The sequence below is a fragment of the Centropristis striata genome, chromosome 17, assembly GCF_030273125.1.
Source record: "Centropristis striata isolate RG_2023a ecotype Rhode Island chromosome 17, C.striata_1.0, whole genome shotgun sequence".
Lineage (NCBI taxonomy): Eukaryota > Metazoa > Chordata > Actinopteri > Perciformes > Serranidae > Centropristis > Centropristis striata.
This window is the reverse complement of record NC_081533.1, coordinates 34,109,635-34,121,641: the sequence shown is the minus strand read 5'-3', so window position 1 is coordinate 34,121,641 and position 12,007 is coordinate 34,109,635. Positions and strand designations below refer to the sequence as shown.

At 39.7% G+C, this 12,007-nt stretch overlaps 1 protein-coding gene across 1 annotated transcript; it reads right to left on the bottom strand.

Moving 5' to 3' along the window:
* Positions 1–2,529: 2,529 nt before the first annotated feature.
* On the bottom strand, positions 2,530–11,760 carry LOC131989662 (uncharacterized). The gene is made up of 9 exons (XM_059354960.1): positions 11,644–11,760; positions 11,504–11,566; positions 10,609–10,814; positions 7,614–7,764; positions 7,400–7,520; positions 5,558–5,718; positions 3,111–3,258; positions 2,861–2,976; positions 2,530–2,777 (listed from the first exon to the last, which is right to left on the bottom strand). The coding sequence occupies exons 1-9, from the start codon at positions 11,672–11,674 to the stop codon at positions 2,722–2,724; spliced, it is 1,053 nt and encodes a 350-aa protein (XP_059210943.1). The 5' UTR covers positions 11,675–11,760; the 3' UTR covers positions 2,530–2,721.
* Positions 11,761–12,007: the final 247 nt, after the last annotated feature.

Below are 12,007 nucleotides of genomic sequence, written 5' to 3'. Positions count from 1 at the left end.
CTTCAGCTAGACGTCCCATCCCGTTCACAAGAGCTGGAGAGAACATCATCCCCCCTCGCCAGAGAGAAACAGCAAGACTCCTCTCACCTGGCAGTGAATGGTCTATGAGGGTCGACCTGGGGAGACAGCTCCAATTCCCCAGAGAGATTGTACAAACTTCACTCCGGCCAGACCTGGTCATCTGGTCAGAACCAAGCAAGACCATCCTGTTGGTGGAGCTCACTGTCCCGTGGGAGGAAGGTATTGAGGCTGCCAACGAACGGAAGCGTGCCAAATACGCAGACCTGGCAGAGGAGTGCAGGGAGGCTGGCTGGAAAGCCATTACATGCCCCGTCGAAGTGGGGTGCAGGGGCTTTGTCGGGTCCTCAACCGTCCGCTTGCTCCGTGACATGGGATGTACGGGAGCAGGGTGTCGGAAAGCTAGTAAAGAACTGGCAGAGGAGGCAGAGAAGGGTAGCTTCTGGCTGTGGCTAAGGAGGAAGCATAGTAGTTGGGGGGCAGGTAACACCTAGGGCATCAGCAGGGGGTGGCAGGGAGAGATCCCTGCCATCGCTCCGCCACCAGGAGATGTACTGGGGTTAAAGGAGCGAAACATCCAAGACTGGTGGTCCCCAGCTGATGACCCGTACATGCCCAGAGAGATGTTCAGGTGTTCACTGTTCACGCTTGCACAAACGGCACCGGCGGAGGTGCGTCAGGCAGTAATGCTCTGCAGGTAGACCATCAACCTGTATTCTTAAAAAAAAAAAAAGTACCATAGACTGTATATAAATGATTAGTACTCATACAACATTGCAAAAACTGTTCTACATTAAAAAGTAAAGGTATGTCAGTGTAATCAGTTAAATGTAGTTAAAGTATAAAAATGACATCATAATATTATTACTTGTGCATTAATGTATAAGCAGGACTTTACAGTTAAAGTAGTTTTCAGCGGAGTACTTTTATTAACTAATGATTATTTTCATGAGGTATTAATCTGCTGATTATTTTCTCCATTTATCCATGGATTGTTTGGTTTCTCAAAATAGTGAGAAATGTAGCCCAAAGTGACACAAAATCTCAACATTTATACTACTACATTACAATTATTCACATAACTCAAAGGAAAAGCATCAAATCTGGAACCATAAATTGTTGTTTTTTTGTTTTTTTTTACAATCAAATGAATTTTTAGAATAATTGTTTCAGTTCTACTTTTTTCAAGACTGTCCTTCCCCCAAAACAGTACCACATTTATCATTTGTACAGCAGCTTTAAGCAACCCATATTTATGTTTTTCAGCAACTGGAGTAATTATGAGCGGAGCCAAGGAGGAAATTATGTTCTGGAGTGTAAAGAACAATTCGGTCCACCTATGGGGTGGCGGGAGGCGTGGTGTATGGGTCAAACTCAACGATATTTCATGTATGTAACCAGGCCTGGAATTTCGTCATTTTAGGGGCAAGGCCACTTGGCCTTTTGTGTTGTCAATTTTTTTAGGGCACAAAGGCCAAAAGCCAGGACACCAAGGCCATGAAATAAAACAATGGTTTTTAGTCCACGTTCATAATGAATTTAATTTAAGGACGTAGTAATGACGCTTGGAGTCTCAGTCGAAACAGTCAAGCAGGTAAAGAAACATCTCTTTGTAAAGTAAAATGCATCAATCTTGTGCGCTTTGAGAGCTAAATGAGAACAAACACCTCACAGAACATTTTTCACATTCAGGAGACACTGTATAATAGAATCATTGTTATCCTATATTGTGTCATTTTAATTGCTGTCAACATGCTTTCCACTAGGACACGGAGCAGCCAGCCAGTGTGGAAAAATAGCTGGCTAGAATATTTTTCCATAAAAGTCCAAATTTGGTGCCTCTCACACATTCTAATGTCACTATTCCATCATATACACTGATCTTAATTATTACATATTTTACGAATTATTTTAAAGGAGAATAAGGGTTCTTGTATATTTTATTTAAGGCATCTTATTTTGACAGTCTTCTTGTAAATTCTGTGGTCGATTCTGTTAACACACTGCGCTCTTATTTTGAAAGCTGCATGCGTTTAGCGACAGGAAGTTATTCAAAACAGTTAGTCACAGTTTAGTGTGATTAAAACAACTTTAACTGTTAGCTAGCGTTAGCTCGCGGCTACCAAATTGCATATGCAACAGTGTATTTGGACCTCTGACGGCCCGGACAGGTTGATAGCATTTAAATACTCTCATGTCTCAGAGGAGGACGGAGAGGTGGGTCGGGTTTGACTGACTGACGACTAGGGATGGGTACCTTTGACATTTGAACCGATACGGTACCGATACCCGGTACCTGGGAATCGGTACCGGTACTCAACGGTACCAATTTTCGGTACTTTTGCGTTTGTTTATGTGGTAATAAATGTTAATTTGTTTAATAAACAAAGTTGCACATATCAAGAAATGAATTGTGTTTTCATCAAATGAATTGTTTTATCTCAGAAATGAAATGAAGATATGTCATAAGGTGAACTGAACAATAAGGTGAAAGACAGAAAAACGAAGATACAACATTAAGTTTTTAGTTTAATATTCAGATTTATCAATCAGAAACACATCAGAGTGTGCAGCAGATCTGATTAAGACACAGAAAGATCCGAGGGCCTCGAAGCCTCTGATGTTTACTGTTGTGAGAGACAGTTGGGTTCATTCGACCAATCAGAGAGCAGGACTAGGCCTGGAGGCGGAGCCAGGGAACATCTACGCCATCTTGATGACATCGTCTTTCTTCTCCTTCTGGTCTGCCTCTGGCCGAGCTGACGTGAACAGAATGATGTGTCAAGCGTTTATATATATATATATATTATTATTATTATTATTTATTTTAAAGTGTTTTTACCTTTAACAGTGAGCCAGCTGTCATGAGACTCTTCCCTCATTGTATTTTTACATTTGTAGAGTCCCTCGTCAGCCTTGGTCACTGCTTCCAGAGTTATGAGGCCATTATAGTCGTGCCTACCAAATTAAAATGAATCATTTTGTAACTGCTGCCCATTCTTTGATAACAGAAAAGATCGGAATCATTGTTAAAACACCATTCTTTCCATCAAACTGCCAACTCTTGTTTCAATTCATTCTGGATCATTTACCAGGTCACACGGCCGTTCTTGTAAAAGAAGGCCTCGAAGTTGTAGCTGATTTCCCCGGTGGTTCTGTTTCTGTGAACGCAGCGCAGCGTCACGTCCTCGCCCTCCAACACAGGAAGTCGGGGAATGTCCAGAGCTATCATCACTACAGCTGCACACAGGGAGACAGTTTGGTTGAGGGACTTCAGATGGTATGTTCTACCATGACTAGAAAGGAATAAATAGTTCTATTGGCCGGGTTAGTGAGCTTGTTGTTTAGCTCAGTGGTTCCAAACCAAGTGGTCGGGCACTTCCAAAGGATCACCAGATATCAATATATACACTACCGGTCAAAAGTTTTAGAACACCCCAATTTTTCCATTTTTTTATTGAAATTCAAGCAGTTCAAGTCAAATGAACAGCTTGAAAGGGTACAAAGGTAAGTGGTGAACTGCCAGAGGTAAATAAAAAAAGGTAAGCTTAACCAAAACTGGAAAATAATGTACATTTCAGAATTATACAAGTAGGCCTTTTTCAGGGAACAAGAAATGGGTTAACAACTTAACTCTATGGAGTCTTGGGCTATTTTGTCCATTTTTGAATTCTTTTCATGTCTTTGTAAGTCATTTTGTGTCTTTTTTAGTCATTTTGTGTCTTTTGGTGTCTTTTTTGGTCATTTTGTGTCTTTTTTGGTCATTTTGTGTCTTTTTTTAGTCCTTTAGTTCAACATAAAATGTGATTTTGAATCTTTTTTTTTACTTTCAAAACACTATCATGCTCAACAAAGAATTTTAAATGTTGCAAATGTGCATTCATTTCAGAGTACACTGAGACATTAAACTGCATCATTTTCAATTAAATTCTGGAAAAGTTGGTGTGTTCTAAAACTTTTGACCAGTAGTGTATATAAACAAGACCTTTAAGAAATTGGTTGAACCTTTTTTTAAGATTAAATACTTTGTAAATGTTAATTATTGGTTTATAAACCATCTATAAACATTATTTAGTTGGTTATTGTAAAGTGTTACCTTTATGTTTGAGTCATTTTAGGAAAAGTCATTCAATTACGAGTTGAAAAAAAGATCAGTAAGGAGGTTTCTTATGCTCTTTAACATAGTGTCGGGTCATTTTTGACCCCTAAGAAAACTCACGGGTTAAGCCTGAAATAATTTTTTGCGAATCAGAAGTTGCTATTTCTATCATTTAGGGGTTTACTTCCCTTCGCCTATAAGGTCATGTTTTTGCCTACATCTGTGTGTTGGTTTGTTCATCTGACAGAAAAACTACTGGCCTGATTTTGATGGACCTTGGTAGAAGTTTGTATCATCGACCGAGGAAGAACACATCACATGTTTGGAGTGGATCCAAATCTCAGGGCAGACACAAATGGCCTTGTTGGAGGACAGCACCCGTTACCCACCTTATTTGTTTTTCCTTTATTTGCTCTTAAGTTCATATGAGGCACGCATATCAACAGTGTGCGACCTGACACATGACAACCAGGAGTGTAAAAGTATTAAAAAAACAAATCCAAAATGTTTCGAATATGTTTCTTAATTTGATTAATCAAATTAAATGCATTACAAATTACATTTTCGTGTATGTATTCAGTAATTTGACGTGTTTTAAAAGTAACCTCACTAACAGAGAAATCTGTTTAGTTTTTTTTCTAGAATATAGGGAAGTATTTTATTTTTAACACCTGTTTTTTCTTGTAGAATCTTAAGCTGAAAAGTGACTTATAACTACAGCTACCAAATAATTATAATGGGGTGCAGGGTACAATATTTGCTGAAACTTAGAGGATGTGGAGCATAGAGTAACATGAAATGGAAATATGCAGCTAACGCAAAAGTAGAACCTGGTCTCACAGAAATCCGTGAAATAGCCACGGATTTTGAGTTAAGCAAAATCCGTGGCTATTTCACGGATTTCTGTGGAATAGCCACGGAATCGCTCACGGATTTCGCTACAATGCAAGTTAATGACAGTCATATCCCGTGGCCATCCCATTGATATTTTTTCCTATTGGTTTGTTCCAAGTCACGTGACTTTCAAGGTTCCGGCGGTCAGAACAAAAAACATGGCGGACAGTTCTCTCATTTTTAGCGAAAAAATTAATATTTTGACTTTGTTTCTGCATAAAAATGGATTTTGATCACATTTCTAGCGAGAAATATATCTTTTATTTTCTAAATATTCACTCAGTGAATGTACAAAATCACTTTGTATGTTGGAATAGCCACGGGATATGACTTTGCATTGTAGCGAAATCCGTATCAGTTTCACGGAAATTTGAGCGATTCCGTGGCTATTCCACGGATTTTGAGTTAAGCGAAAACCGTGGCTATTTCACGGATTTCTGTGAGACCATGTTGCAAAAGTACCATCAAATGTGTAGTGCTGAGTAGAGCTGTAGAGGGATAAAACACTGATAAGAATAAAAAGGAAAGAGAATAAAGGCTGTGTACTGGTGGTGACGTTGAGGACGTTGCTCCTCTCTCCTGCTGGATTCTCACACCAGAACAACTGATCTGACCAGGGGTGACCGGAGCGTACGGTACAGGACAGGCGGCGTCCGGAAGACACATGGTTGGCACACTCCGTGAGATCTCCTACCCATTTGATATGTCTTTGAAAGCAGAAGCACAGTGTGTCACTTTGGTTTACACTTTAATATTTCACCGGTTGGATGGACTGACATTAAATTTTGGACATTCATGTTCCCTAAAGGACAAAACTTACTGACTTTGGTGATTGTCTTACTTTTCCTTTAATGCCACCTTGAGGTTTTTGTTTCTTAGTGAAATTTCTCAACACTGATTGGATGGATTGCCATGACATATGGTCCAGATATTCATGTTCCCCAGAGGATGAATCCCCAACAACTTTGGTGAGTACCATGATTTTCCAGGTGACAGTTTTTACTTATCCTGTGAAATATTCCAATATCTTTAAAACTGATTGGCACAAAGTTTGGTACAGACATTCATGGTTCCAAGATGATGAACTCTATGAATGTAATGCTCAAATTTTTTCTCTAGCGCCACCATGAGGTTCACATTTGTGGTTGACTAATGGATGGACAACAATGCTGCCCTCAGGATTAAACGTTATACCTTTGGTAATATCTTCATTTTTCATGTTGTGCCACCAACATACCTGCACATCTAAACTAATTCCAGTCAGCCTCAGCTGTACCAACACGTGATACAGATAGCAATGGTGGTCCAACACTTTGTTCCAGACCGAATATATCTATAATATTTCACCGGTTGGATGGACTGACATTAAATTTTGGACATTCATGTTCCCCAAAGGACAAAACTTACTGACTGTGGTGATTGTCTTACTTTTCCTTTAATGCCACCTTGAGGTTTTCGTTTCTTAGTGAAATTTCTCAACACTGATTGGATGGATTGTCATAACATATGGTCAAGATATTCATGTTCCCCAGAGGATGAATCCCGAACAACTTTGGTGAGTACCATGATTTTCAATTGCATGGTTTTTACTTATCCTGTGAAATATTCCGATATCTTTCAAACTGATTGGCACAAGGTTGGATACAGACATTCATGGTTCCAAGATGATGAACTCTATGAATGTAATGCTCTTATTTTTCTCTAGCGCCACCATGAGGTTCACATTTGTGGTTTTGACTTATTGATGGACAACAATGGATTAGATGTTGGTCAAAATGTTATACTTTTGGTAATCTTTTCATTTTTCATGTTGTGCCACCAACACATCGAAATAATAGCAGTCCAATGTGACTAACCAGATGAATCCAGGTTTTTAGTATATTTTTTATTGCTACATGGCAAACAAGGTACCAGTAGGTGCCTTGTGTTTTTTTGAACACACCCCTTTCAACTAATTGCCCAATTGCACAGCCTTAAGAGCGTGCATATCATGAATGCTGGGTCTTGTTGGTTTTCTGAGTATCTACTGCACCTACTGGTACCTTGTTTGCCATGTAGCAATAAAAAATATACTAAAAACCTGGATTCATCTGGTTAGTCACATTGGACTGCTATTATTTGAACACTACTGTACCTGCACATCTAAACTAATTCCAGTCAGCCTCAGCTGTACCAACACATGATACAGATAGCAATGGTGGTCCACCACTTTGTTCCAGACTGAATATCTCAAGAACTATTGAAAACATGACATGAAGTTTCGTACAACTCAATTCAAGTATGCAAGGAAAATAATCTTTCACTGACTAGGATTTGTTTCTGATGGTTAGTCCAGTACAGTGAACATTGTTTGAGAATTACAATTTCAAACAAAATACTGCTACAAACCTCATCATCTTCCATTGGGTGTTGTCGTCGGGCAGCTGGCAGCTCACAGTGAACATCTCATTGTGGAAGAACTGGCTTCGGTTGTGGCTGATCACATCTATGGAGGCTCTCGGAGAAGCATCTGTGTCGGTGGGATAGATGGATATCATGAACTTTCATTTGCAAAGCCCAACAATATTTATTGTAATTTTCACAGTATATGAAAATTGCCCACCAGCCACCCAGATCATTTGGTGCCAGTCATGAACATAAACATCAGGAAAGCTTCCGTCGCCGTTGCAGGAGTAGACACCCTGGTGCTCATGGGTAACAGGACCAAGCACATAGGAGATAGGAGATTCGGAGGCTCGCTGGCTCACCAGGACCTGTGAGAGGGGACAGTTGTTATTTTAACTGGCCGAGTCAGTAGTTGCTGGCTTTGTTTGTTTGTCTGAAATCAAGGACCTGTCATTCTTGGAACCCATCGGCTATCAGTCTGAAGGAGATTAAGCCTCTGGGGCCAAAGGCCAAAGTAGCAACCTGATATCCAAAAATCTGGGCCAGAACGTCCTCTTCCACCCACAGGTCATTGTTTACAGCTTGATCAGCAAATTGAGACAAGAATGGAGTCGAGTTGAGAGATCTATAACCGTATTGTTCCTCGGCATATAAATGCAGATAGGAAAGCTAAATTATGATCTGATGGCAGTCAATGGGTTCTGTGATTTGGTATTTCGCAAACAGTTGTGGGGACTCCCTGAGAGGATCTGACCACTGGGGAGTTCCCTGAGAACTACATACCTTCAAAGACTTTTTCTGTTTACATGTGCACTGCCAATAGGAACACGCAAGTGACAGTTCATCAGAATCAGAATTAGTCAGAATCCATTTGTCTGCGTTTTCTTCCATTTTTTTCCCAATATGAGCAGGTGTTTGTGTTTTGTAGTGTCTGTTGTTCATTTGCCAGTCCTCTTTTGTTCAACCAATCACTGTGCACTTCACTTGTGCTGGGAAAGCACCTACTCTAAATCAAGAGCTAAAAAGTCTGTCAATTTGGTGTTCCAAGAACTATAAATGAGGAATTAGCAGCCTGTTCTCCCCTCTAAATTGTCAATGTAGGTCTTGTGTACAGGCAACCAAAAAACAAGTGATATTGACCTTTTTCACCAACCGCTGCAATGTGTCCGCCGCCATCTTGCACGACGTAGTAGTGATTGATGGCGAAGCAAAGTTAGAAGGGCGGATTTCCACAGGCACTAGAGCCTGGGGTGGTGGATGGCCCCAACAAACGGTGGACTCCCACCAGAGCGGGGTTCGTGTCCCGTGTGAAAACTAAGTAAATGATTTTCAACTTAAGTTACGTTGTTTACGAAAGTTACGTTGTTTATGAAAGTTACATTGTTTACGTAAGTTACGTTGTTTATGTAAGTTACGTGAATCACCTTTCTGAACGTAACTTCCAGTTGTAAGGGACCCTTGTAACTACTTCACTTCACTTCATTCAGACATTTATTTACTGTTTAAACTGTCTTTTAAAACGCCTTACCAGGAAGTTTTTTGCCCTACACCTATTTCAATGGTTTTGTAACACAAATTCACAGAAACTGTGTTAACAACCACAACTTCTGTGCTATTTTTAGAACGTGACGCTGTACCACGAGACACGATACTTACATACGTGTGGTAATGGGTGGTACTGACACACAACCTCTTCTGTCGTTTTAGTTGGAGAACTTGTTGGGAATTAGGTATCTAAAAATAGCTTTTGTATCTGAGTGCAACCCGTTCTCATTCCCAAAGCGTAATATACCGACGATTTGTCACACCCCTAGACGTATCATACTGGCGCAAAGGGTACCCTTCCACGTCTGTGTGAAACGCTCTGGGTTCTCAATTGACTCCAATATAAACCCGCTTGCGGCGCTGAGAAACTCTTAGAGCAGAGGCTTACAGCCGTCTATTCACTCCAATAATATCCCGACCACGGCCCTCCATGACGCTGCCAGCGACAATCTGAATGGAGAACCGAGGACCCTGTGCACGGAAGTATTTTTCTCCCTATTTTAAGGATTTCTTTTAATGACATCGTCAACATTTCTCAACACAAACACATCAAAGTCTCACTGATAATTCAACAATAAAATAGCTTCATGTTGTGGCTCTCAGTATCATTTTTTTCTCCTTCGATTCTGAGAAATAAACTTTTATTCGTTTGTTTTACGGCACTCCACTGGCGGACATTTCTCTCATTTTTAGTGAAAAAAAATAAATATTTTGACTTTGTTTCTGCATAAAAATGGATTTTGATTACATTTCTAGCGAGAAATATATGTTTTATTTTCTTAATATTCACTCAGTGAATGTACATAATAACTTTGTGGCGAAGATCTCGCCAGAAAAAGACGATCCGCTGTGTTTTATTTTGAAATCTGTTTTATTTTGTAATCTACCGCGATCATACCGGATGTGGTCCGATCCTCGCGGATGTGCTGTGCGATCTCATTGAATCGCGCTTCACTGTAAATGGCCGGGACTCTGCTCTCCTGTTTTAGTTAAAATATCTTCATTAAACAAACATTGTTGTCGTTTTTTAGCATAGATAATATACATACAGTGTAATTATTTATTAGACAGTGTGTGATATTCGATACATTGGGTAGAAATAGGTTTTCACAACCCTAATATGGAAGAACTACAAAACGAGAGGTCTAGGGAGTTGTAGTTTTTTTAATAAAACAGGTTTTCCCCTAAAATTGGAAGTTGGAAATACTTAATTAGTGGCTTTCCAGGGGTTTGAGGGGATGTCAATCACATTTTTGGCATCAGAATTTAAATATTGTCTTGTTCAATGGGGGATTTGTTATTTTTTCAGCATATCCTAAAGCCCCCCCACTCCCACCTCTTAGTGACTATGCTCACATTATAGTCCATGTCAACACCTTTCTATAACAGTAGGTCTCATGTCTGTAACCCTTTTTGTCTCTTAGTTATAATAATTTAAATGGAGTGGGGGGCTTTAGGATATGCTGAAGCCTCTGCTCTAAGCGTTTCTCAGCGCCGCGAGCGGGTTTATATTGGAGTCAATTGAGAACCCAGAGCGTTTCACACAGACGTGGAAGGGTACCCTTTGCGCCAGTATGATACGTCTAGGGGTGTGACAAATCGTCGGTATATTATGCTTTGGGAATGAGAACGGGTTGCAGAGTAATGTGAATGTTAACCCCCCGAACCTTCTTGGTCCTCTCTCCAGGGCTCATCTTGGTCCAGGTCAGCAGCAGGTCCATCTTGTCGCCGTAGTTCCCTTTGTCGCTGTGCGTGGTGCAGTTGATGACTACGGTGTCGCCCACATTGAGGTACCAGGTCGGGGAGACAGTCAAACTCGTAGCAAGGACATCAGTATAATTCCTCTTGGTGTTGGTGTCCCGACGCTGCACGGCTGATGTCAGAGAGAAAAGAGGAGTTCTGGGTATGATTTCATCTTTATAAGAAGTATACAACATGCTGGATGTCTCCTTATGCAAAAGACATCAGATTACCACGGCTAGTAAGTTAAACTCACCAAATGTGCCTGATTTTTTTACATTTTATGATGATTCTTTAAACAAATTATTAGTGCAGTACTTAAGTACACTGTAAAAAAAAATCTGTTTAATTAACGGTAAAATACCGGCAGCTGTGGTTGCCAGAACTTCACCGTAAAAATTACAGTGAGTGGATTTTCTATTCTAAATTTAAATGTAAATATCAGCAAAAACTGTAATTTAGACTTTTAGGGTAATTGTGTCATTCATTCACACATCATGGTATTTCTCCATATTTTTTGCATGAAAATGTTATATTTTTACAGCAAAACTGTGTGTTTCTTCCACTTTAATACAGAAAAAAGTACGTTTTGTGCTATTCTTTCATTTACGGTAATTAAAAGTGTCTAATACGGTGATATATGTATATTTTAGTTTTAGTTCCATTCCTGCCACTGTTTATGAGTTAAGAGTACATTAACCTAGGCTAGAAAACAAACTGAACTTTTTGATCTGCACAAAAAAAATCTTTTTAAAATAAAATCCAGTATGCATATTGTCCTGCAGATAAACCTCTGCAGTAAAGTTGTTGAAAAATACTCACAATGGGACGAAGAGCCATCGAAAATATTGTCTGCATCCACAAAGTAGAAGTGGACACACAGCACTGAAACACAGAGGAAAATATATTTTTTTAAATGTTTTCCTAAAGTTAGAAATAAAGTTAGGAATAAAAACACTTACAGAGAAGTCCGCAGACTGAAGCGAGTGTCATCTTGTTGAAGTCTCGTCTCTCTTCTGTCACACTGATGAGTTTTGTCAGGACCAGAGACTGTATATAAATGAGGTCAGGACTCTTGAAATGTTTATTTTGTAGCCGGTCACTGGCCCCAGATTACCTGAAGAGTTCACAGTGGGTCAGGTGATTTTCCTCCCAGCCCTCTGATTGGTTTCTGGTTGCTAAATTTTCTGATGCTGGGTCTATTTTAAACTTTCTGCTTTTATTATTATCATTTGCTTCAATGCAGTTCTAAAATGTTTTAGTCCTGGTTAAACAGTGTAAAACACTTTGTAACTTCACAAAAGTTATGATCATTACAACAAGGCA

Excerpts from the sequence above, each read along its gene's own strand:
- LOC131989662 (XM_059354960.1), bottom strand. The coding sequence starts at position 11,674 with ATGACACTCGCTTCAGTCTGCGGACTTCTCT. Across the intron at positions 7,521-7,613 it reads CCAAATGATCTGGGTGGCTG|ATGCTTCTCCGAGAGCCTCC; the intron begins GTGGGCAATTTT and ends CCACCGACACAG. Across the intron at positions 2,977-3,110 it reads AAGAACGGCCGTGTGACCTG|GCACGACTATAATGGCCTCA; the intron begins GTAAATGATCCA and ends TTAATTTGGTAG.